Source organism: Lissotriton helveticus, chromosome 2_1 (genome assembly GCF_964261635.1).
Source record: "Lissotriton helveticus chromosome 2_1, aLisHel1.1, whole genome shotgun sequence".
NCBI classification, from domain to species: Eukaryota; Metazoa; Chordata; class Amphibia; order Caudata; family Salamandridae; genus Lissotriton; species Lissotriton helveticus.
The window spans coordinates 1,240,290,037-1,240,315,483 of record NC_136059.1 but is presented as its reverse complement, the minus strand read 5'-3'; the positions used below and the strand labels follow the sequence as shown (position 1 = coordinate 1,240,315,483).

Here is a 25,447-nt window from a genome sequence, read left to right as displayed (position 1 = left end):
AGAGAGGTCTTGCAGTCACAAAAGTGAAAGAAAAAGTGAAGGAAATGAGTGGGGATTTCATTCTTTGTAAAAAAAAACTGTTAGCAACCAATGAAAAGAGTTATTTTAAGGTCACATGACTTGACGCTCTTACGCTGCATGCACCGGAGCGCTTCCGGGGGCGCTTACGCGGCGCGAACGTAGGCGCTTCCGGGGGCGCTTACGCGGCGCGCCTGAGTGACGTTTTAAATCATTTTCATTTCGTAAATCAAAAATACTGCTTTTATAAATATGGTACTAAGGACCCGATGTAGGTAATTCTTATTTACCACTTCTTAAATACCGAATTTTACCGATTCGGTATTTAAGAAGTGGTAAATATGAAGGGGGAGATGTAGGTATTACAGATTCTGTAAATACCGAATCTTTAAGAATCGGTATTTACCGAATCTGTAAATACCGAATCCGTATTGCCCATTGATTCCTATGGGCCTTGAAGCCCATAGGAATCAATGGGCAATACCGATTCTGTAATTACAGAATCGGTAAATACCGAATTTTGCAAGGGTGCAGGGGGTGTCACTTTGACACCCTCTGGCACCCCAAAAATAGGCATGTGCGCCATGTGGCACACAGACATGCCCTAAGGGCATGTCTGTCTGTCACATGGCTAGGTGTGCATGCACACATGTGCATGCACACCTGAATTCGGTATTTTAACACCCAATTGGATTGGGTGGTAAAATACCGAATCTGAAAGGCCTGCGGCACTCAAAGATGTGCTACCTACATGTGCTTTTACAGAATCGGTATTTTTACCGAGTCTGTATTTACCAATTCGGTAATTTTACCGAATCTGTAAATACAGATTCGGTAAAATACCGATTCTGTAAAGCATGCTCCTACATCTGAAAACCCTAATACTGGTCGTAAACGGCCGAAATCGGCCGTTTCCGACCGGTATTAGGGCTCCTACATCTGGCCCTTAATGTCTTGCATTATTATTTACTTTTCATACATATTTTTTTTTACAAACGCAGAAATAGCGCTCTCAGTGCGCTCTCGGGAGAGCTTACCGGTGCGCGCACCCTGAGCGCACCAGGACATTTAAAAAAAAAATATATATACATTGAACCAATAATTAAAAATATATATATATATATAATTAATTGTTGTAAAAAAACAGCTAATAATAAAAAAAATCGTAGGTTACAAAGTCGATATACAAAGGAATTAGCTTTTTAAAAAACTGTGAAATTCACTGAAAAAACCATAGGTTTCACAAACGTTATAGTTAGGAATTAGTTTTTAAAAAACCTTTGAAATTCACTAAAAAACCATAGGTTTCACAATCGTTATAGTTAGGAAGGATTAGTTACTTACCTGTAATCCTAGTTCTCATCCAGGGGTATACTAATCAAAGTCATAATCTATGAATAATCCCCGCCCATGTGCGGGATCCCGGAGCATATAGAAAATACATATAAATATATATGTATATATATATATATATGTGAAAACATATATTTGCAGCCTAAAACATTTCCTAACTGGCAAAATTGCCACAAAATTACATAAATTAGCATACATACAGTAGTACTCTTCCAAACCCTAAGGAAGAAAGAGAGCAGAAAACATTTGTATACAACAATGCTTTATTGCCATAGGAAAAACCTGTAATTGCAGGCATTTGCCAGTAGGCTGCAGTAGAGTATAAAGCAAACAAAGAAAACTGACACCTTGCCTTTAAGGCATTAGAGTAGGGGTACCATGCCTTTAAGACCTGAAGGCAACCCCCTGCTCCCATGGTGCACCACAGGTGACAGTTGGGTCAGTTCTTTTTGGAGGTGCATAACACCTGAGGAGATCCACAATAAAACATCTCATAACTGTGTAACTCTGCTCGTCCGGGGAGGTGGGCGGGAGCTTATGACTTTGATGAGTATACCCCTGGATGAGAACTAGGATTACAGGTAAGTAACTAATCCTTCTCATCCAGGGGATACTCATCAATAGTCATAATCTATGAATAGATTAACAAGCTCATACCCAAAGTCTCTCGGACGAGCAAGAAGTATAAAAACTTCACAGAATGACTAAGACATATATTGCAAATACATCTTATGCAAATAAGTTCCTTAAAGAGGCCTGCCCTACTCTGGCATCGGCCTGAGTATCTGAGTCCAGGCAATAATGGCGGGTAAAGGTATGGACAGACCGCCAAGTTGCCGCTTTACAAATTTCAGAAATAGGAACATTACGAAGGAGAGCTGTAGTGGAAGCTTTCCCTCTAGTAGAATGTGCATGTGGTTTACCCTGCAAGGTCTTGTTAGCTAGTTGATAAGCTAAAGCTATACAGGAGACGATCCAGCGAGAAATGGACCTTTTGGAAGCTGACAGGCCAGTATTAGTACTGCCATAATTAACAAAAAGCCGGTCAGACTTTCTAAGAGGCAGGGTTTTTGACAAGTAGAACTTCAGGACCCTCCGGAGATCTAGGGAGTGTAATGACCTCTCCGGGGGAGTGGAAGGATTAGGAAAAAAGGTAGGTAAGGTAATAGACTGGTTGATATGAAAGTCTGAAACTACCTTAGGCAGAAAACTTGGGTGCGTTCTTTAGACCACCCTGTTGGCATGAAAAACTGTGTAAGGCTCCTTACAACACAAGGCCTGGATTTCGCTGACCCTACGGGCAGAGGTAATCGCCACTAAAAAAGCAGCTTTCCAGGTCAAGTGCTGCAAAGAGGCCTTATGTATAGGCTCAAAAGGAGCACTCATCAGCTTAGTCAGGACGATATTAAGCTCCCAGGGAGGGGAGGGGGACCTCATCGGTGGGAAGACTTTCTTAAGACCTTCTAGGAAATCTTTAACTACAGGCATAAGGAAGAAAGATGTCTGATTAGGAGACTTCCTATATGCTGTGATTGCAGCTAAATGAACCCTGATGGAGGGGTATTTCAGGCCTGATCTCGCTAAATGCAATAGATATGGAAGAATCACCTGCTCTTGGCCATGTATCGGGTCAAGAGAGTGCTCATGACACCATAAGAAGAACCTCTTCCACTTGAAAGCATAGGACTTCCTAGTGGAGGGTCGTTTTGATTCCTTAAGAATAGTCATGCAGTCTGCTGGGAGGTCTAAATGTCCATACTGGATGACCTCAGGAGCCATGCCGTCAAGCGAAGTGAAGGTAGGTTGGGGTGAAACACCTTCCCCTGGTCTTTGGTCAACAAGTCTGGATGGCATGGTAGGCGCCGGTGCGGAACCTCCGACATCTGTAGAAGATCGGGGTACCACCACTGGCGTGGCCACTCTGGTGCTATCAGGATCATTCTGGTGTTGGTCCTGTAGAACTTCTGGATCACCGCCGCGATCAGAGGCAGGGGAGGAAAGGCGTAGAGTAATGTCTGCGACCAGCTGATCAAAAGACCGTTCCCCAGTGATCCCTGTTGGGGAAACCTGGACGCGAAGACGGGGCATTTTGCATTGGCCGTGTCTGCGAACAGATCTACGTCCGGTACGCCCCAGCACCGAAAAACCTCTTGCGCCACTTCCTCGTTGAGCACCCAATCGTGCGCTTCTACGAAGACTCTGCTTAGGCAGTCTGCTTGGACGTTTTGAATTCCTGGTAGATGAACTGCCACGATGGACAGGCCTCTTGCTAGGAGCCAGTGCCAGATGGCTTGTGCTTCCAGAGACAAGACTCTTGACCTCGTGCCTCCCTGTTTGTTCAAATAGAACATAGTTGTTGTGTTGTCCGTCTGAACCTGGAGCTAGTTGGTGCGCAGAGAAGGAAAAAGAGACTTGAGAGCCAGATGAACTGCTCGAAGCTCCAGGAAGTTGATATGGTAGCCTTGCTCTACCTCGGACCAGAGGTCTTGAACTTGGAGTCGGGCCATGTGAGCGCCCCAGCCTTGAAGGGAGGCATCCGTGACAATTGACTGGGACGGAGGAGGCTGATGGAATGGCACTCCCCGGAGGATATTGGATCGTTTTAACCACCATCTGATCGAGTCCCTGGCTTCTTGAGGAAGCAAGACCCGGTCTTCCCACTGATCCGATCTCTGAGACCACTGATCTTCGAGGGCTTGTTGCAGAGGCCTCATGTGAAGGCGAGCATTGGGCACGATGTAAATGCACGAGGCCATCGATCCCAGAAGAGAAGACACTTGTCTGGCTGTGGGGGCCTGATTGTCCAGAAGAAGGCGACCCTTCCGGAGCATAGATGACAACCTCTCCTCCGAAGGACACACGCTTGCCTGTAGTGAGTCCAGAGAAGTACCCAGGTAGTGGATCCGCTGGGAAGGGTTGAGAACTGACTTTTTCAGATTGACTTGAAGACCCAACGAGTCCATCAGTTTGAGGCAGAACGACAGATGGTTTTGAAGCAGCGACGGAGTGGAGCTTTTCAACAGCCAATCGTCTAGATATGGATAGACGAAGATCTTTCTTTTGCGAAGAAAAGCAGCCACCACCCCCATGCACTTGGAGAATGTCCGAGGTGCAGATTTCAGGCCAAACGGCAGCACTCGATACTGGTAGTGACGGCGTCCGATCTGAAACCTTAGGAACTTCCGATGCTTGACTGACACTGGTATGTGGAAGTAGGCGTCCTGCAAGTCGATGGCACACATCCAGTCTCCCTGATGAAGATGCGGAAAGATCTGGTGCAGGGCGAGCATGCGGAACTTTTCTTTTCGTATGAATTTGTTTAGCATTCGAAGATCTAGAATGGGCCTGTATTCCTTGGCAGTTCCTCGTTTTTGAACCAAGAAATACCGGGAGTACACTCCTTGATTTCTGTGAATGGAGGGAACCTCCTCTATGGCCATCTTCTTCAGGAGGACGGAGACTTCGTCTTGTAGCAATTGACTCTGGAAACGTGGGAGGTGTCGTGCCTGAAGGAGGACTTGCGGAGGAGGAGATGTGAACCTCAGCAAGTAACCATGCTGCACAATATTCAGCACCCATCTGTCTTTTGCAATGGAATTCCACTCTTTCAGATGATGAGAAACACTCCCTCCCACCGGAGTGGTGAACAGACGTGGAGGAAGCAATGGCTCAGGGCTTAGGAGGTTGCTTGGAGGAGAACTGCTGCTTGTTATTGCCACCTCTTCCTTTGCCAGGAAGACGCTGCTGGAACTGCGTCTTCTGCTGAGACTGGGATTGCCACTGAGGGGTTTGAACCCTCTGCTGGAAAGACCTCCTGTCTCCCTGGCGATAGCGTTTCTTGAATTCCTTGCGCTTTTCTAATCCCACAGCTTTGACGGTGTCCATTTCCGCTTTCATTTTGGACATTTCGTCGTCCGTGTGTGGACCAAACAGAGATTTCCCATTGAATGGCAAATTCAAAATCTTCTTCTGGGCGTCTGGCTTGAGCCCTGTCAGGCGGAGCCAGGCCGAACGACAGGAACAAATACCATTTGAATAGCCATGGGCCGCAAGGTCAGAGGCATCCACTGCAGCGCTAATAACTTGATTGGCTACCAGGCCTCCCTCCTGTATAATCTCCAGAAAGTCTTGGCGATCTTCCTTGGGGAGCTTGTCTCTAAAGCGAGTCAGGGAGTCCCAAAGGGACCTGTCGTACCTTCCAAGCAAGGCAGAGGCGCTAGCCACCTTCATAAATGAAGAGGAGGTGTTGCATACCTTCCTACCAAACAAGTCCATAAGTTTACTATCTTTTTCAGGTGGCACTGAGGAAGAAGGAGAGCCTGCATGGGACTTCATTGCAGCCGCCACAATAATAGAGTCCGCAGGAGGATCAGATCTGAGGAACAAGGGATCCTCTGCAGGGGCCTTGTACTTTTTGGCTATCCGAGATAGAACAGATCCCACAACTGCTGGTGTGAGGAAAGTAGCCATAGCCGGTTCTAGGAGGCCGGGGACCAGGGGCAGAAGAGGCCTGGGCGCTGTGCGATGATGAAGAGTATCAAAAATCACAGAAGTGGGAACCACTGGAGTATGCAGCGTAATGTTCAGCTTTTTTGCTCCCCTGCTCAGAACATCGGAGAAAGTCGCGAGGTCATCAATTGGAGAGACTCGGGAAGGAGGCGTAGATGAGAAGGTCGGAGAGTAATCTCGGTAAGACGACCTAGATGAGGACGACCTTGTGGAAGATCTTGTACGTCGCCTGTTATGGGACCTGTCACGATTCCTGCTGTGACGGTCTCTGGACCTAGAGCGATGTCTTGATGGAGACCTCGGTCTTGGCCGGATTGGTGAACTTGGTCTGACAGGTGTTCTTGGCCGTACTGGAGAACGTGATCTGATCCGAGATCTTGGCCTGGGTGAAATCCTGGGACTCCGAGGAGATCTAGACGGTCTGACCGGCGTTCTTGCCGTAGACGGAGAATATGTACGGGAGTAACCCGAGCCCGGGCTACTCTGACCTCCAGATAGAGCCCCTTGAGGATGCTGAGACACCAAGCTGCGTGGTCCGCAGATCTGGGCGAAGGTTCCGGGGAGATTTCCACGATATTGAAACGAGGAGATGATGACTTGCCTCCTGTAGATCCGGAACCAGGGGATTCCACCACTGCCGTCGCTTGATCCCTCGACGGCGAAAGCCTCGACGTCGAAGATGTCTGGGTGACTAGTGGCGTCGAGTGGTCTGCTCTCGACGGCGATCGATCACGTCGAGAAGGGCTCGACTGAGAACCTCGACGTCGATCCGGAGACTTCGACGTCGATCTCCCTCGACGTCGACCAGATGGAGATGCTCCATGACGTCGTATCGACGACGACTCTCGACGTCGTGTCGACGATGACCTTCTTCGACGTCGCGTCGACGGCGACCTTTCCTGGCGTCGCCTCGGCGTCGACCTCCTTGACGTCGAAGGATGGGATCTGACATTCCCTCTCGACGGCGGCCCGCCAGCTGGCGGCGACCTGGATGCCGTCCTAGCTCTCGATGCCGATCCCCTCCGGGGCGGCGGAGAGTGTCTCGACGTCGACGGTAGCCTCGACGTCGACGGAGACTTAGATGTGGTAGCAGCCGACTTACTTGACTGCAGCGGAGATCTTTGACGTCGTGAAGATGATCTTGGCCTCTTCGACGGCGACCTCGACGTCGACGGAGTTCTTCGACCTTCCTTCCTCTTCCTGGGGACAGGAGAAGCGGAATGACGCCGTTTTTGGCCGTGTTTGCTTGTAGGAGAAGATCTGGGGGCTGTAGAAGCACCCACCTGGTGACTTTTGTCCATCTCCTGCATGGCATGAAGTCAAATATTCTCCCTGTCGCGAAGAGTTCGACTTTTAAACTTTTGACAGTGATGGCACTGAACAGGATTGTGTGTAGATGGAAGGCACACAATACACACAGAATGTGGGTCAGTCAGAGCCATCTTTTTGTCACAAGAAGGACATTTCCGGAACAGAGCAGGCATTCTGACAGGAAATTCTTGTGGGTTACCACAGAAAAATAAATCAGAAGCCTTATTTATCCAAAAATTGTCGAATAATAAGAGAAAATTCTCTCAAAAACACAATTTCAGTTGAAAACTGAAGAGCTCAAGCTCCAGGATCCTCACAGAAGGAGCCGGAAAAAAGAACTGACCCAACTGTCACCTGTGGTGTACCATGGGAGCAGGGGGTTGCCTTCAGGTCTTAAAGGCACAGTACCCCATCTCTAATGCCTTAAAGGCAAGGTGTCAGTTTTCTTTGTTTGCTTTATACTCTACTGCAGCCTACTGGCAAATGCCTGCAATTACAGGTTTTGCCTATGGCAATAAAGCATTGTTGTATACAAATGTTTTCTGCTCTCTTTCTTCCTTAGGGTTTGGAAGAGTACTACTGGATATATGATAATTTATGTAATTTTGCGGCAATTTTGCCAGTTAGGAAATGTTTTAGGCTGCAAATATATGTTTTCACATATATATATACATATATATTTATATGTATTTTCTATATGCTCCGGGATCCCGCACATGGGCGGGGATTATTCATAGATTATGACTTTGATGAGTATACCCCTGGATGAGAATTAGCATTTAAAAAACCACTGAAATTCACTGAAAAAACCATAGGTTTCACACTCGTTATAGTTAGGAATTAGCATTTAAAAAACCTTTCAAATTCACTGAAAAAACCATAGGTTTCACACCAGTTATAGTTAGCTGAACATTTTACTCATACAAAACCATTGAAATTCCCACGTTATAGTTAGTTGGACTCACTATAACTCGCGCGCCCGCAATCCACTGCTGATGATGTCACATATTACATCATTCATGACATGGTCAGTGACATCACTGATGACATCTCATATGACATCACTGATGACATCTCAAATGACATCACTGATGGCATCATCCATGTGATAATACGAGTGAATATATATATATATATATATATATATATATATATATATATATATATATATATATATATTCACTCAAAAAACTATAAGTTTTAGTGGTGTTATAGTTAGCTGGACATTTTACTCATACAAAACCATTGAATTTGCTCCTATATAGTTAGTTGTACTAACTATATTTCGCGCACCCGCAATCCACTGCTGATGATGTCACATATTAGATCATTCATGACATGGTCAGTGACATCACTGATGACATCTCAAATGACATCACTGATGACATCATCCAGTGAGTGTGGTTTGCTTCGTTATTTAAATATGCATTATATATATAGCAATTTACATTGAAGAATGAGTGGATATATATAAATAAATATTTGGATGGAGGATTTAGTAGCAGTGTAATTGACTGTTTACTTCACCATGTGTTTGGAAGAAACGTGTGTCAAGTTGTAACTAGATATTATCTTTGTCTAACACTGCAAAATGCTTGTTTCCTCTTGTCAGGCTTCTAATTCTTCATTGAGATTTGAACATAGGTCTTTTATTTCTGAGAATCCTTTGATCTTATTTCGTGGCTGCTGCTGATCTTGGATAGCGGTGGGGTATAATATGATCTCCGAATATGTGCAATCCCCGACTCCTTGCAGCTTTTTAAAGGACACTCCTGAAATATCCCAGTACTTTCATGATGTGCCAATCAGTCCCAACTTTCCCCATGAGAGATGCAGAGTTTCACACTCTTAGTCAATATTATTGGTTATTGGTTTTTGCACAATGATGGCATAATTGTGTATTTTTTCCAGCACAAAGTAGCTTTTCAATGGCGGTGTGACTGGGGACGAAAAACTTAACTACATCTCGAAATATCAGGCAGTACAGAAGAGCTAGGCCTATTTAGCAAGCCAATTCAACAGCACTTAAGCTCTGGTCACAGTGACCTTGCACTGTTGCTCAGCATTTTGTTTAACTTATTTTACTGATTGGCATTTCAGACAGATATCTGCAATACATTTGCGTAAACAGTAACATTGCCCCAAAACATCAGTTTGTCCACTTACATGCACATTTTTATTTTCGGAAAATAAGTTATGCTCCTTTAACAAATTCATACACATGAACTACTACCACATGTCTCTATTTTTCCTTGCATGCCCCTAGAACACTATCTCATGCCGTAGATGCACACATGATGCTAATAATAATGGTGGCCGCTCTAAAAAACAGACTGCGCATGGTTTATTGACCAAAGGTGGACTGCTTGCCAGACAGTCTTTTTAGGTTTCGCCCTGGGCGTTGCAACTGCGTACGCAGTTGCTCCGCCCATGGCGAAACCTCATGATCCTACATATGTACTTTGGTTCAGCCTCTGTCTACCATTGGCTAGCTCCATAAATGGAGGCTAGCCATTGGGAGACAGAGGCTGTCAATCACGCTTTCTCTTGAAAACGCGATTCGGGGGCGTTTCGTGTTTTTTAAGCCCCGCCCCTTTGTCCTGGGCCGCGCTGTGATTGGCTGCCGGCCCGGGACACCCCAGTGACGTCATTGGCTGCCGGCCCGGGACTGACTTGTTTTTCTTGCGCATCCATTTCGGTGCTCAAATGAGGTCTGATTGTTTTTATTATCCATTAAGCACACCACTCGATTGATCCCTGTATTCATTCACTGGCGTTTGGGAACCATGGGGGACCATTGTCCGCCGTGACTCCTTCAGACAGTAGGGAAGGTGAAAGTGAGAGCATCGATGGCAGCCTGAAGGATGCTCGGTCATACACACTGCGTCGCACTTAAAGATTGCGGAGAAGCAGTGTCGTATGTCAGGAATATTATTACTTTCTTTAAGGCTGAATTGACTGCCTTAACTGCAAAAAAAGGACCCATCTAGATCACGTAATGCTCCCAAACTCTTTAAGAGCCTTTAGCGGCATCTCTTTGCTGCTTCCCGACACACACTTTGCTATATCGATATCAAAGAATGCCCCGATTTGTGTGGTGGCCTTTCCCGCAGGCAGCACTTAGCTAAAACCTTCCCTGCCTGTTACCGCTTCCCTGCCTAAGGGGCTGCCCCCCATGTGAACTTTCACCTCCCGAACTTTTCTCCTTTCATTATGAAAATGGCATGACCAGTGAAAGCAGACGCAGCCCGCACACTACTCCCACTTTCGCTCGCATCTCCTCGTCTCCCCGCGCCGCCCCCTGGCTTGCTCTCTTCGCTCCGGGCACGCTTAAAGACAGCTGCGCCGCTGCGGCTCCGGCCCCGCCCGACAGCCTTTCTTCTCGCCTCAGGCAAGCCGCACACAGCCTTGTTTACTCAGCAGGTGGATGTGACGTCAGAGACGCACAACAGCAAACAATAACAACGTCTCCCTTACCAAGTGGGCCACTCCTCCTCCCCCACTACTTTTGTTTGTAGGTGCATCTCCATGTCTTTCTCTCTCCCTTTCCCTACGACAACCACCTTGAGGTGTCCTACGCCGGGGAGACGACAGGAGTAAGCGCACCTTTTGCTCTGGGTAAGTCAGGCCTAACGACAGTACGCTTCATTTGTGTGTTGTTAACCAGCCATGTTTGGCCCCCTCCCGTTTTTAACTTGTCCTCCCCACCTGTGTATCCTTACTATGTAGACTGTATAACACACTGTCTCTTACTGTGATGGATGAACCTTACTATGTTACTAAGTACGCTATGACATAACTGACCCCACGTGCGGCTCTTGGAATTATGCTCTGGGGCTCTGTGTGTGTGGGTGTCTGGCTCTGTGTGTGTGGGTGTCTGGCTCTGTCTGGGCGTCTGGCTCTGTGTGGGCGTCTGGCTCTGTGTGGGCGTCTGGCTCTGTGTGGGCGTCTGGCTCTGTGTGGGCGTCTGGCTCTGTGTGGGCGTCTGGCTGTGTGTGGGGGCGTCTGGCTGTGTGTGGGCGCGTCTGGCTCTGTGTGTGGGCGCGTCTGGCTCTGTGTGTGGGCGCGTCTGGCTCTGTGTGTGGGCGCGTCTGGCTCTGTGTGTGGGCACGTCTGGCTCTGTGTGTGGGCACGTCTGGCTCTGTGTGTGGGCGTCTGGCGCTGTGTGTGGGCGTCTGGCGCTGTGTGTGGGCGTCTGGCGCTGTGTGTGGGTGTCTGGCGCTGTGTGTGGGCGTCTGGCGCTGTGTGTGTGCGTCTGGCTCTGTGTGTGTGCGTCTAGCTCTGTGTGTGTGTGTCTAGCTCTGTGTGTGTGTGTGTCTAGCTCTGTGTGTGTGTGTCTGGCTCTGTGTGTGTGTGTGTGTGTGTGTCTGGCTCTGTGTGTCCGGCTCTGTGTGTGTGTGTATTTGTGTGTGGGGCTCTGTGTGTGAGCAATGCCAATAGCTCTAACTTTTCCAAAGGCGAAACCATTGCATTGTAAATGCTTGTTTTGTGCTGTTACAGAGTCTGCAGCCATGCAATGCAAAGATTCAGACTCTCGGACTGATGAAGAATAAAAAAGAGAGGTAACTCAATAACTGAATGAGCAACCAGTTCCTGATATTAATTTAATCTTTTGTTATTTGATGGTTGAAGAGTGTTTGACAACATTGGAGAAACAAGTGGAGTGGACAACAAGTGGAGAAGCGTGGCTCAGTGGTTAGAGGCGGCAGACCCGGAAGCTGAGATCGGCTGTGGACCAGGGTTCGATTCCCCGCCTCGGCGGGTCCCGGGCTCAAAAATTCCACGGACTCGACAATTCTCGCTCTGGTGCCTACTCGACTCACGGGGTCACACTCTGCGACTCTGGGCAATAGCTTGCTTAATCTCCACTACGGCCCCTCGCGGCGGGATGCCTGACTTTCACCTTGTGGATACGCTGCCGGGGTATCTCACTGGGGAATACCAGGACGGGTTCCCTAAGCAAGCGCCTTGATACCTTCGGGTGATACGTGCGCTATATAAGTCGCAATACATTTACAATTAGTCGTGGACTAGATTAATTGAATTTCGGGATCAAGATGTCTCAGAGATAGATTTGTTATTATAAAGCAAGATTTGTCTCCTACGGCAGATTACTTTTGATTTCTATATTTTTTTACACATTCTTAATTCCAGTTCTACTTGAAAAACGACTTGGCTTGAAATAACAAGTTAATTAAACTGGTGAGATGGGATATTCCCTTAGTTTCTTCTACCACTACAGCAGCCCAGAGTTCAATGCAAACGTTCTCAAGTTTTTCTCCATTTGAGATTTGCGTCTGACTAAAGGTTTAAAAACCTACACGTAAAAATGTTTTAATTAAAGAGTTGGTTTCAGTTAAAATAATAATAAAGGGAACATAGGGGAAATTACCAGTTCTCTGCTTCTGCTAATCCACCTCTCACGTCTTTTGCTCCTTCGCTATAGTAGATGGAAAAAATGATCAGTGGCTACAGATCTCTTTAATTACTTCTGGCATTGGAGCAAGATTTGTAGCTAAGGGTAGGATGTAGCCTTACGGCTAGAGAAGATGACCTCAAAGCTGGGGAACCAGGTTCGCATCTCGGCAATGACGCTTAACATACTGTGATTCTGGGCAACTCACTTAATCTCGCTGCGACTAACAAAAATGAATGTGTCCATCTATAACAAAAATGTTGCTCATGTAAAGTGCTCTGATACCCGATTTCTCTGGTCTAGTTTGCGCTATATGAAGCGCTAGACAAAAAAATAAATAAATAAGGTGGAAGAATCTAGTCAGACCATCAGCATTGGCGTGTTTCTTACCAGGGCGGTGTTCCACCGTAAAGTCCATTCCCTGTAGGGAGATGGACCATCTCAACAATTTTGGGTTCTCACCCCTCATTTGCATCAAACATCTGAGGAGCATGTGGTCTGTCTGAACCCGGAAGTGAGTACCACACATGTAGGGTCTTAACTTCTTCAGCGCCAAGACCACAGCCAAAACTTCTCTCTCAATTGTTCCCTGGGAAGCAGCCTCTTATGGATGAAAGCTAAGGGTTGGTCCAAGCCCTTGTCGTTCAACTGTGAGAGTACTGCTCCCACACCATGCTCTGATGCACCTGTTTGCACAACAAATTTTTGGGAGAAGTTGGGTGCCGTGAGCACGGGTGCTGTGCACATGGCAGATTTCAGGGCATCAAAAGTGGCCTGAGAGGCGTCAGTCCAGATCACTTTTCTTGGTTGCTTTCTTGAAGTCAGATCTGTCACGGGGCAACAATGGTGCCATACCCCTTAACAAACGTTCTGTAGTGTCTGGTGAGACCTAAAAAGTCTCTCACCTCTGTCTGGGTCTAGGGCGGCTCCCAAGCCAGAATGGTGTTGATCTTAGGCTGTAGGGGTGCCACCTGCTGGTTCCTACCTGGTACCCTAAGTACTACACAGATCCCTGCCCTGTCTGGCTCTTACTGGCATTGATAGTGAGGTCTGCCTTCTGCAGAGCCTTCAACACTTCGCAGAGGTGTTGCAAGTGTTCCTCCCAACTGGAGCTGAACACAGAAACGTCATCCTGGTAGGCGGTGCTGAACTCCTCCAGCCCGAACAGTACTTGGTTGACCAGTCTCTGGAATGTGGCAGGGCGTTCTTCAACCCAAAGAGCATGACACGGAACTGGTAGTGCCCCTCTGGTATTAAGAACGCAGATCTCTCTTTTGCCCCATCGGATAAGGCAATCTGCCAGTACCCAGACATTAGATCAAACGTAATAAGCTACCTGACAGCTCCCAACTGATCAATGGGCTCATCAGCTTTGGGGATGGGGTACGCGTCAGTCCAGGTGATGGCATTGAGCCCACAGTAGTCCACGTAGAACCTGAGTTCAGGAGTGGCACCTGGTGCAGCAGCTTTCGGAACCAAGACCACTGGGCTAGCCCAGGGGCGGCTGGAGGGCTCTATCACCCCTAACGCCAACATCTTGGAAACCTCTTCCTTAATGCTGGCCCTGACTTTGTCAGTTACTCCGTAAATGTTATGTTTTACAGGTAAGCTGTCCCCAGTGTCCACATCATGGACACACCAATCAGTGATTCCTTGAGTCAGGGAGAACAGGGAGGTAACCTATCCCAGCAGCTGGCGACAGTCCCTGCTGCTGCTCTGACGTCAGGGTGGGAGAGAAGTCCACTTACACATCATGTTTCTTAGCTGACAGGCGGTGAGGACAAGGCTGACTCTCCTCTTCCATTCCATCATCTGTAGCAAGGAGCATTGTCAATTCAGACCTCTCAAAGTAAGGTTTGAGGCGGTTTATGTGTAGGATCTGCAAAGGGTTCCCAATAGTCTGAAAGTTCACCAAGTAGGTTTCTTCACTCTTGCGCTCCACTACCTCAAATAGCCCAGTCCACTTGTCTTGGAGCACACAACAGTCCACTGGTGCCATCACCCACACTTTTTGGCCAGACTAAGAATCAACCATAGTGGCATTCTGTTTGTACCATCATTTAATACCGCCCTGGCTGGCTTCGAAGTTTGCCTGAGCGAGTTTCCTGAAGCAACCAGACTGAGAGGCCCTCTCAAAGGGTGTCCATACAGTAATTCAAAGGGAGCCTGAACCCTAAGGATTTCTGTGGTACCTCCCTGTAGGCAAACAACAGGCATTGTAAGAATGTAAATGTAAATGTAGTTGAGCTTATATAGCGCACAGCTACCCGCAAAGCAGGTGTCCCGGCGCTTGCTTAGGGAACCCTTCCTGATATTCCCCTGTGAGATAGCAGGGTATCCACAAGGTGAAAGTCAGGCATCCCGCCGCGAGGGGCCGTTGTGGAGATTAAGCAAGCTGTTGCCCAGAGTCGCAGAGTGTGAACCCGTGAGTCAAGGAGGCACCGGGGTGAGAATTATCGAGTCCGTGGAATTTTTTAGCCCAAGACCCGCCGGGGCGGGGAATTGAACCCTGGTCCAGGACCGATCTCAGACCGATCTCAGATTCCGGGTCTGCCGCCTCTAACCCCTGAGCCACACTTCTCCAAGAAGACGTCACACTTACGTCTCATGGGTTCTGTAAGACCCTTTACCATACCTTTCAGGGTTCGATTGAATCTCTCAACCAACCCATTTCCTTGGGGATGGTAAAGAGTGGTGAATTTGTACATTGCACCGCACTTCTCCCACAACGAAGTCATAAACCTAGATATGAAATTTGTACAACGATCAGAGGCCACCTCTCTGGGGATCCCCACAAGAGAAAAGACCCCATCAGTGCACGGCTCAACACAGGGGCTACTGCACCACAGCGCTGTTCTGTTGGGTTCGGCACTGCCACCACCGGGCACCTATATGCTGCAGACACGGCATCCTGTCTTGTCAGAGGGAGTTGGCCAAGCTGTTGGGGGAGCTACAGAAAACAGCAGAAAGCAGATGCCAGCACCAAACTCTGCTCTGCTCACGACGCTCACCTTGAACTCTGCTCAGGGTCGCATCATGTCACAGGTTCAGACTCTACCAATCAAGGAGAAAGGACTTGCATTGACCCCCGCCTCCACGGAGCTGCACAGTCACGTAAAGAACTTCCCTTCAGAGTTCAGTCTCACGCAATTAGAAACCTAAATGAAAAAGTCTGACAGTTCTTGCAATTCTCAAAGTGATGATACTCATACAGGCACATGATTCAGTGCTGCAGGCCCACTAGTAGCATTCAATTCAGCTGCGAAAACATCATTTTAAAGCACTTCACAAAAAGTTAAGCCATTTTGATGGAAAAAGAAAAACATTTTCCTGCCAGGAAAACAAGTTTCAGTAGGGTGTTCAATTGAAAACAAATGGCAAGCTCAGAGGTCTAGGATACTTGTAATAAGAGCTTGAAATAAGAACTGACTCAATTGTCACAGGGTAAGCATTACGGGATATGGATGAATATGCTCCCTCAACAGAGCAGTGCCAGTTTGCCAGCCGTAGAGCTTGCGGTCTATCAACATGAATTGTATCTATTCCCTTTTATTTTTCCCTAAAATAAAAAGACAAAAAAATGGTTGTTAAAGTTTTTTTCTGGGCTTATATATTAGAAGTGGCCTTATTCATTAGATTTCGGCTGTTTTTAAAGAAAAATAAACAAGGTTTGGCCCATGTAGCCGGGAGACAGGCTTCCAAAATCTGGGCTTCATTTAGACTTTGACAGTGTAGGAGCACTGCAGTAAATCAGTGGTGATTGTCTCCTGCCAAACTCATTGATTCATTCTCAGCTATATTCAGAATTAGAGGAAGTGCCACGGTTACAGCAGCAGAGCCAACAATGACTCTGTCATGTAAATCTCTGACCTGGTGACACTTCCATAAAGGGGCCGCAAGGTCACATTGATGATCTGTCAGTCAATTTCCCCGACTACAACAGCCATGAAAAGCATAACAGACACTGGCAGAGAAAATGCAGAATGGCTCCCATGTGCATGCAGGGAGAAACTCTTCGGGCGTCACAACCCCCTTTTTTTGAAAATGTATTTTTATTGCAATATGCCAATATATGCACACTTAAACATGCACAACCACTTATTAAGTTTCGAAGAATGCAAACTCTTGTTTTGGTAATTTATCTCTGAAGAACAAAATCTGCTGGGAAGGGGATCTCTGTGCTGTGAAGACTGTCTCCCTTCAAAGCACATTCAAAGCACAAGGATCCCTCTGTCCCCAGACAGACTGAGTTCTATAAATGGCATGGACTGCCTTCCAACAGAGTATATATAAGGTCCTTAGTCTTTATTTTCCAAATTGGTTTTTTTGCTAAAGAAAACGTTTTTACACACTTATGTATTTATAACATGTTTGGGATCCTGCTTGTTAGACCTGTCAGCTTAAGGGTGGTCTTCCTCCACACTTTTTGCCTGCCTCCTCCATTTTGCTGATCTCATATTTGCTGGCCTTATGACTGTGTACATTACCAGTGCTAACAAGTGCTAAAGTGCATATGCTCACTCCTTAAAACATGATAACATTGGCTTATCCCTAACTTGCATATATTTTATGTACATATAAGTCCCTTGTAAACTGGTACTAGGGCCTGAAAATTGAATGCTACTAGTGGGCCTGCAGCACTGAATGTGCCCCCACTGCCATTTTGTTCTGGAACTATAAACCCTTTGCCACCCAAACCTTCATTTTTAATACATATAAGTCATGTCTAGGATAGGCCCTGGACAGCCCTGAGGGCAGGGTGTGGTGTATTTGAAAAGGAAAACATGTTTTAAGTGTTACATGTCCTGGTAGTTAAAACTCTTACATTCATTTTTCAATACTGTGAGGCCTTCCTCTCCCATTGGATAACATTGGAGTTACCCTATGGAATTTAATAAGTGATAAATTCCAGATTGGAACAGGTAGCCAGTTCATGTTTGGTGTCTTTAGAATTGTAATGAAAAATCCTCTCATGGTAAAGTCGGATTTTTTATTACAATTTTGAAGATGCTGCATTTAGAAAGTTGGCATTTTCTTGCCTTAGCCATTTAGTGTCTGCAGCCTGTCTCTGGTTTGCATGACTGACAGTAGTTTGCAGTTGGCAGTTGTGTATTCCTTCTAGACAGCCTCACACAATAGAGAGCTTAGGTGTGCCTGGATGGGCCATCACTGGAAGGATGGGAGGGTGGAGCTGGTCACAACCCTACTTACACCTGAATAGGCTGTGTCCTGCCTCCACACAAATTGCTGCATGATTCCTGTAGCCTAGAGCCAGGGCAGAAGAGGCACCTGAGAATTCTCTATATGTTTCTCCCACTTCAAGGAAAGCACCAGGTATAAATATTGGACCTCAATCACCAACTCTTCAGTATGCACCTGAGCCTGTGGATACTGCAGAAGAAGGACTGCAGTGCTGCTTTGCTACAGGAAAGACTGCCAGTCTGCGGCCCTAATACTCTGTTGCTATGCTGCCTTCCTCGATAAGAAGGAAGATTGGAGATGCACCCTTCATCCTAGGTGCTAGATGGGCCACTTGCCCTCCTGTTTTGAGGGACAGGGGCTCCAGCCTTGACCGTCCGCAATGTTGACAGGATCTTCACACTGCAGCAACAACAATCTGCGACTCCAGACTGCTCTTCATGCTATTTCAGTGGACACACGCTACTTTCTCCCTGCTTCCCGCGGCCCCTTCCACTTAGAAGGTAACTTTGTTATCCGGACTAAATTGGTCCCGGTATCTGACCCGCATTCCATCATGGTCGGCCTGAACTTTCTCCTAGTGTCACATGACCAGATAGCAGTGAATAGCACTTTGGGTTTTTGGTGCAATTTTAACTCTAATTTAAAAAAAAATCATAATTCTGGTTCTACTGACTGGATATTTGTCATTTTGGTGTAAAAAATATTTATTACATTTTGCTCTATTTGTCTGAATTGGTGTGGGATTTTTCTTGTGTTGTGTTTACACTTTATTACTGTTTGAAGTGCTGCATAACACATTAACTTCAAGTTATGCCCGACTGCTCTATGCCAAGCTACCAGAGAGTTGGGCACAAGTTAATTTGGGGTTTGCTTCACCCTGACAAGGATTGTGGTTGCTGCTTGAGTAGGGTTTTACAAGCTACCCGTCAACCAGTACCCCGATTTCTTACACTGCTTTTGGGTGGGACTACCAAGTGATTATTAGGATTAATTAAGATTGTTTGGAGGAGAAATGCTTTTTCTAAGGGTGATGATTTTAAAGGGTTTTTTTCTCTAGGTATTTGATTTTAAAGAAGTATGAAAGAATAAAAGTCTTTAAGATGTGTCTTTAGGTCTGACAGACAAGAACTATTGAACTCTGATGAGACAAACTGGGTGAAGATTATGCAATTACAGTTTTCAGACTTTTTTGTGGGAGTGGTGCTATAAAAAACTATTCAATGTAAATTACTTATAACTAGCATACCACCCAGGAATATCCACTGTTTACTGCTTCTTCGTCATCTGTTATCTTCCCTTCATAAGGTCCAAAATGAACACCTTTATCAAAAGTTGAAAATTCACACCAAACACCAAGACCAGCAAATGGAATACTTGAAGTTCCGATCCTGAGACCATCAGGTAAAGTGAGAGCTGATCTATTGAGTTGTTCTCGATCAACTGGTGTGTCTTTGATAAAAACTGGAGGACCATGAATCAAACATTCATCGAGAAAAAACATCTGGCATGCTTCACAAACTATAGTAGGAAACAAAAAAAACAGAAAATTGTTAAATTATTTCTAAATATATATTTGGATCATTATATTCAGGAAGTAAAAAAAATATTAGCTCAACTTCTTAAAACTTTGCTACTGCTCACTATAAAGCAAACGTGGTAAAATCCAAGCTGACAGGCAATAAAACCATGATTAGTATGCCGGGATCCGACTTACACTTTATACATTGTTATTAGTTTAAATTAATACATTAAATATAGTAATTCTATATCAGGACCAGAGGTGAGGATTATGCTATCACTCTCTTTGTTTCATTCACAGCAGCCATTCCATGATATTTATAAAAATAGACAGTCCCCATGAATCATCTGGAATTTAGTTAAAACAAACAACAGACAACATTATGAACAGTCCATGTATATCCAGTCAGGAGACAGTTTCTGTAACATAGTCCTCTGTTCCTGTCAGTAGTGCCTCTTTCTTCGCTGCTCACAGCTAAGATAAGTCACTACTTTCCTTCTTGTGCTTTCATGCCTTAGAACTGTGTTGTTTTTCCTTTTAATGCTTGATATTGACTTTTTTGTATGTGGAGCTTTATGGTGCTAGTTTGTTTGTTAGGCCGCGGGACCACTTCATGTTCCTACGTGGCTGTATCTTTTGCAGTGCTGGCAGAATGTGGAAGAGTAATCATCTCACACAGTAGCGCTGCGGTGACGCAGCTGCCCTTCGGCTCTACGCAGTGCTTAATTTATAAAATATGAAGTGCAGGTGCTATAAAAAATGTCGGAGGCCACACCCACTTTCACCTGGCTCCACCCACTCTAGTGGCTCCGCCCACATCCTCAACTGGCACTGATGAAAAGGCAGATGTAATACCCGATCGTAATTTCAGCAAGGGAGCCTTGCTCCAAGTAATGTTTTGATAGGTTTCCTTGCCCTTTGAACATTTTGAAAAAGATTAAATTAAAAGTGCATTTAAAGCACAATTTTGGAATAAATTAGCTAAAATTACAAGTGCATTGAAAAGGGACAAGTGAAACATTCCAGTGCACTATGTGCCGATTTAGGGAAAGGACAATACTCACATGCATTATAATGCCTCGCACTGGCATAATGAAGACATTACACAGTGGTGGCAAGTGTTCGGATATTAGCATCATTGTCAAATTGAGGTAGCCACATGTTGTATAATGGTGGCCACCATTGACAAACGGAGTGCATCCTTGAATTTATGGTGCCACCCTGATTACCGTTTTGTCCTTGGCATTGTGGTGGCCATCTCTGGCATAGCACTTTACATGCAGCTGAAGTCTTTGATAACAGTTTTAAGGTTACTGTAGATTAGGATTGAAATGTATGAATTGCAAGTAACAAAATAATCTATGTGACAAAAGCAGTAACCCCCTGAGCTTCCCACATAAAAATACTTTTCTGTGATATGCAGAATAGACGCTCTTTGCAGCAGGCATGTTAACTCTCTCTCTCTGTGCTACTGCAGAGTCAAAAGTTGCACCAGACAACTCTGATCTCTCAGCAGGAACATGATAAATCATCACTTTATCATTCATTTACCTACAGAGTCACTGGGTGTTGGGTAAATAATTCCTGCAGCCTGGTCGCTGTAGCTGGAGTCTGTGGGGTCACTCACTACAAACCGGTGATCTGACTGATAGTGTTTTGATGTGCTGGAGTCAAGAGAAGCCTAGCCCATCTGCAGCTTGTAGTGAGGGTGAGAGGTCCTGCTGTGGCACACTTTCAGAGCTGTGCCCTGCGTTTTAGACACACGGCGCCCACTCTCAAGTCTCACCATGACTGGCATAGCCACCAAAGAATCGCCACAACCAGGCGAGAGGAGTACTGTTTGGGAAGTCATGTAGGTCGTTGAATTATGAATTCGGTCGGTGGCAGAAGCAATTCTTGGTGGTGGCAGAATTTTAAAACTAAAACATTGTGCTGCTGCTCAGCCTGCAGGGACCAGAAGCCTTTCAGTGGTAGTGCCTACACCAGACATGAAGCGGCTGCCGAAATTCCAGTAGGGCTGCAGGCCATGAGTGTTCCTCCTGTGAGTGCAGGTCTATCTCAGCTTAGCTGCTCAGCACGCATTGTGCCCAGGCTGTGTAATGAAGTTAGCAGTCCAGTAGCTGGGGTGGGCGGAGCTAGGTGGGCAGAGGGGAAGAGGAGGGGACAGGATAGGAAGGGGCGGTTAGAGTAGGGACAGGGTAGGAGCAAGACGTGTGTGTAATAAAGCTCCAGTTAATGTAACCCCACGTGTCTGTAGTTATTGTAGCTGGATGCTACAGCTGGCGACGAGGGTGGGATTGGCATAATCAGAACCCACTCGAAGTGCCCTGTCCCCTGCAGCAGTGAGCCAAGAATCTGCTGCCTGGTGGTGCTGCTGCCGGAAGAAAAAGTCAGCAGCAGGTGACCCTGCTTTCCCCAGCGTCTGTGGGAGCCCAGAGGGAACCAGTCGATCGAGCGCTGAAACGCTCGGGAAGTGAACTGTTTCGCGCTGGAAACGCGCGTCACGCTGGATGCGTGCAACTTAGAGCCCCAAACATACAGGAGTCGGGAGCCCACTCCGACCCTGTCTGGCACCTTGGAGTGAGCCCAGGATCCCCCGACGTCGTGGACGCCGTCCCCGAGAGCCCAGTAACGAGCGCAGCTGAAGGCGCTGAAAACGGAGCCCCGGACGTCGGAAAACCTCACGCCCGATGCGTGAGGTTTGGCATGCCAGCGGAGAGGAAGAGCGGGAACGTAGAAAGTAAGGCGGGAGCCCACCCCAACCTCACCTGGTAGCAGTGGTGGTTGCTGGAAAGTGAGCCCTGATGCGTGCTGCCCCCGAGGACGCCGGCCGGTGAGTCCAGAGTGAGATAGCAGTGCATGAATCAGGGGAGAGCCTCGTGTATGACTGCAGTGACGGCGGCCATCTTTGAGTCAGGCAAATTTCAAGGACATACCCTGTGTAATTCATAGGCGGCCATTTTGGAGTCAGGCAACAGCCAGAAAGTGAACAAGCCTTGGCAAGAACAAAGCAAACGAACATTGTTAACAGGAAAATAACAAGCATTGGTGCCGGCAAGGACAAGCATCAGCAAGAAACAAACAAGCATTGGCAATTACGAAGGGACGACCCTCTGGAAAACGCGCGCCAGTCACTGAAGCCAGGAGCAGACACCGGCCCTAAGACTCATCGCCAGGATGTCTAACCCTCCCGCGCAAACAGAAGTCAAGGGAGGCACCCACCTGCGAGCCCCGGAGCCACTGTCAATCACAACGGGAAGCAGCATGGGCCTGAAATGGCAAGAATGGCTAGAGGACTTTGAGGACTACATTGAGGGGTCCAAAATAGAACCAGACAAAGACAAGATAATAGCCCTTCGCAATCTAGGAGGGCGCGAGCTAGGCAAGATCGTACGAGAGATCCCGGCCGCAGATGGCGACACCTATACCAAAGTGAGAGACGTTCTAAATAACCGTTTTCTGCACAAGAGAAACGTCGACTATGAGAGACACAAATTTCACATGCAGCGCCAGGGTAAGGAAGAACCACTGAGCTCCTTCATACATCGACTGCGACGACAGTCCCACCATTGTGACTTCACTAACTTCTCGCCGGATGCCGCCATCAAATCTCAAATAATCACTGGGTGTCACTCGGAATCGCTGAGACGGCGGTTACTAAGAAAACCACAGGAACTAGCAGAAATCGAAGAGAACGCCCGACTGTACGACCAGGCTGAAGAAAACGCCGCGGAAATTGAAACCGGACCCGGTACCAGCCGTGAACACGCCAACCGTGTCACTGAACGACGGCAAGGGCGACAGGATCGGCGTGACAGCGGAAGACGTCACCCGCGAGACAGATCACGGCGCTCCAAGTACTCGCCCAGGCGACGCCCGGACTACAGGAGGAAAGTATCTGAAAGGAGAGATCGCCGTCCTGAACGCACGAGACGATGTTTCAGGTGTGGATACGACTACCCTCACATCGACTCCTGCCCTGCCATGGGCCAACGATGCAGAAAATGTGGACGGTCCAACCACTTTGAGGCCATGTGTGGGGACTACCACAAAGAAAAACGCAACGACAGTGACAGACACGATGGGTCGCAGCGACCCTCACGATCGGAGGCCAAGCGTCATCACATCAGAGCGGTTCAAGAAGAGCCTCCTCGATCTCCCACGTCCTCACACTCCAGCCACGACTCTCGACGCTCCAGGTGGGACCGTCGTTCTCCGTCAAGAGACTCAAGATCGTCCTCCTCCAGGCGGTCGTCATTCACCACCGAATATGTCAACTTTGCTGACCATGTTCAGTTCAAACGCTATCCACGTCTCAACATCAAAGTGGGCAACCACGCCGCCAAGTTCATGATGGACAGCGGAGCATCACTCAATTACATATCGGTTGCCGAACATGACCGAATGGACCCCAAACCACGTTTGCATTTCGCGCCTGTCCGCGTCTACACCTGGATGGCGAAGAAACCTCTCCAATGCTTGGGCAAGTTTGACACCACCCTCACACATGGCAAACTCTCCATCCCAGCAGTTATCCACGTCATTAAAGGACCTGAGGCCGACTGTCTGCTGAGTCTCCCCACGGCTGAGCGTCTTCAGCTGGTACACATCCTCTTCAACGTCCATGACATTTCGGACTGCGCCGGAAAATTCCCTTCCCTCTTCCGAGGTTTGGGAAAACTGAAAGGCCGCCAAATCCGCCTGCATATCAACGAGCAAATCCAACCGGGGGCTCAACACCCGCGTAGAGTGCCGTTTCACCTGCAATCCGCGGTTGAATGTGAACTGCAAGACCTTCTGGACGCCGACATCATTGAGCGCACTGCGGGCCCCACTCCCTGGGTGTCCCCGGTGGTCATCGTCCCCAAGAAAGGGTCTCAAAACAAAGTCCGTCTCTGTGTGGACATGCGTCTACCGAACACGGCCATCGAGAGGGAGAGACACCCAGGCCCCCTCCTGAGTGACATGATCACGGCGCTCAATGGGGCGACCGTGTTCTCTAAACTGGACCTGAACAAGGGCTACCATCAGCTCGAGCTGGATGACAGTTCTCGCTCCATCACGACGTTTGCCACCCATCTTGGCCTATTCCGCTACAAACGGCTCAGTTTTGGCGTTTCATCGGCCGCCGAGATCTTCCAGGAGGCCATACGTCTCGTCATCCACCACATCCCTAACGCCCTTAATTACAGCGATGATATCTTGGTCTACGGTTCGGACACGCAAGAGCACGACACCGCCCTCGATCGTGTCTGCCTCGCTCTGATGGAGGCTGGGTTGACCCTCAACAAGGAAAAATGTGAATTTCATCAGTCGACCCTGAAATTTTTCGGGCACATCTTCTCGGCGAGTGGCATGAAACCAGACCCGGACAAAATCGCCACGCTCAACAACACCAAGAGCCCGGCTGATGTCAACGACCTGCGTTCCTTTCTTGGGATGGCAAGCTACTGCGCCCGCTACATTCGTGACTACGCCACCGTAAGTCACCCTCTGAGGCTCCTCACGAAAGCTGGCGCGCAATTTGTATGGACTCCGGAGTGTGAGCGGGCCTTCAAAGACATTAAACACGCCGTGGAATCAGCCAAGTGCCTCTCCTACTTCAATCCCAAGAGGAAAACGGAAATCACCGTGGACGCAAGCCCCGTGGGCTTAGGGGCCATCCTGGCACAGTACGACCACGAGTCGGATCAAAGGAGGATCATCGCTTATGCCAGTCGGAGCCTAACGGACCCTGAGAAACGATATTCCCAACCGGAGAAGGAGAGCCTGGCTGTCGTGTGGGCGTGCGAACACTTCCACATCTTCATATTCGGGAAACACTTCACGCTCATAACTGACCATCAGGCACTTGTCACGATCTATGGGAATCCCAAGTGCAAGATGCCCCCCAGGATTGAGAGATGGGGCTTGCGGCTGCAAGAGTACACGTTCTCGATTATTCACAAACCGGGGAAGGATGAGAATCCAGCTGATTATATGTCTCGCCACCCCCGAGACTCATCAGAGACTGCACCCTCCATTGCGGAGGAATACATTCACTTTGTGACCAATCATGCTCGTCCACCAGCCATCCCCATGCATGCCATTCGGGAAGCGACCAACCAAGACAGCATCCT

At 47.6% G+C, this 25,447-nt stretch overlaps 1 protein-coding gene across 1 annotated transcript in view; it reads right to left on the bottom strand.

Annotated features, from left to right (window-relative positions):
* The window catches only part of PRDM9 (PR/SET domain 9), a 1,629,505-nt gene that overhangs the window by 643,473 nt on the left and 960,585 nt on the right, over positions 1-25,447 (bottom strand). The window contains exon 7 of the mRNA XM_078676140.1: positions 19,056-19,327. Coding sequence (XP_078532266.1) covers positions 19,056-19,327 — 272 coding nt within the window. The remainder of the gene's footprint in view (positions 1-19,055; positions 19,328-25,447) is intronic.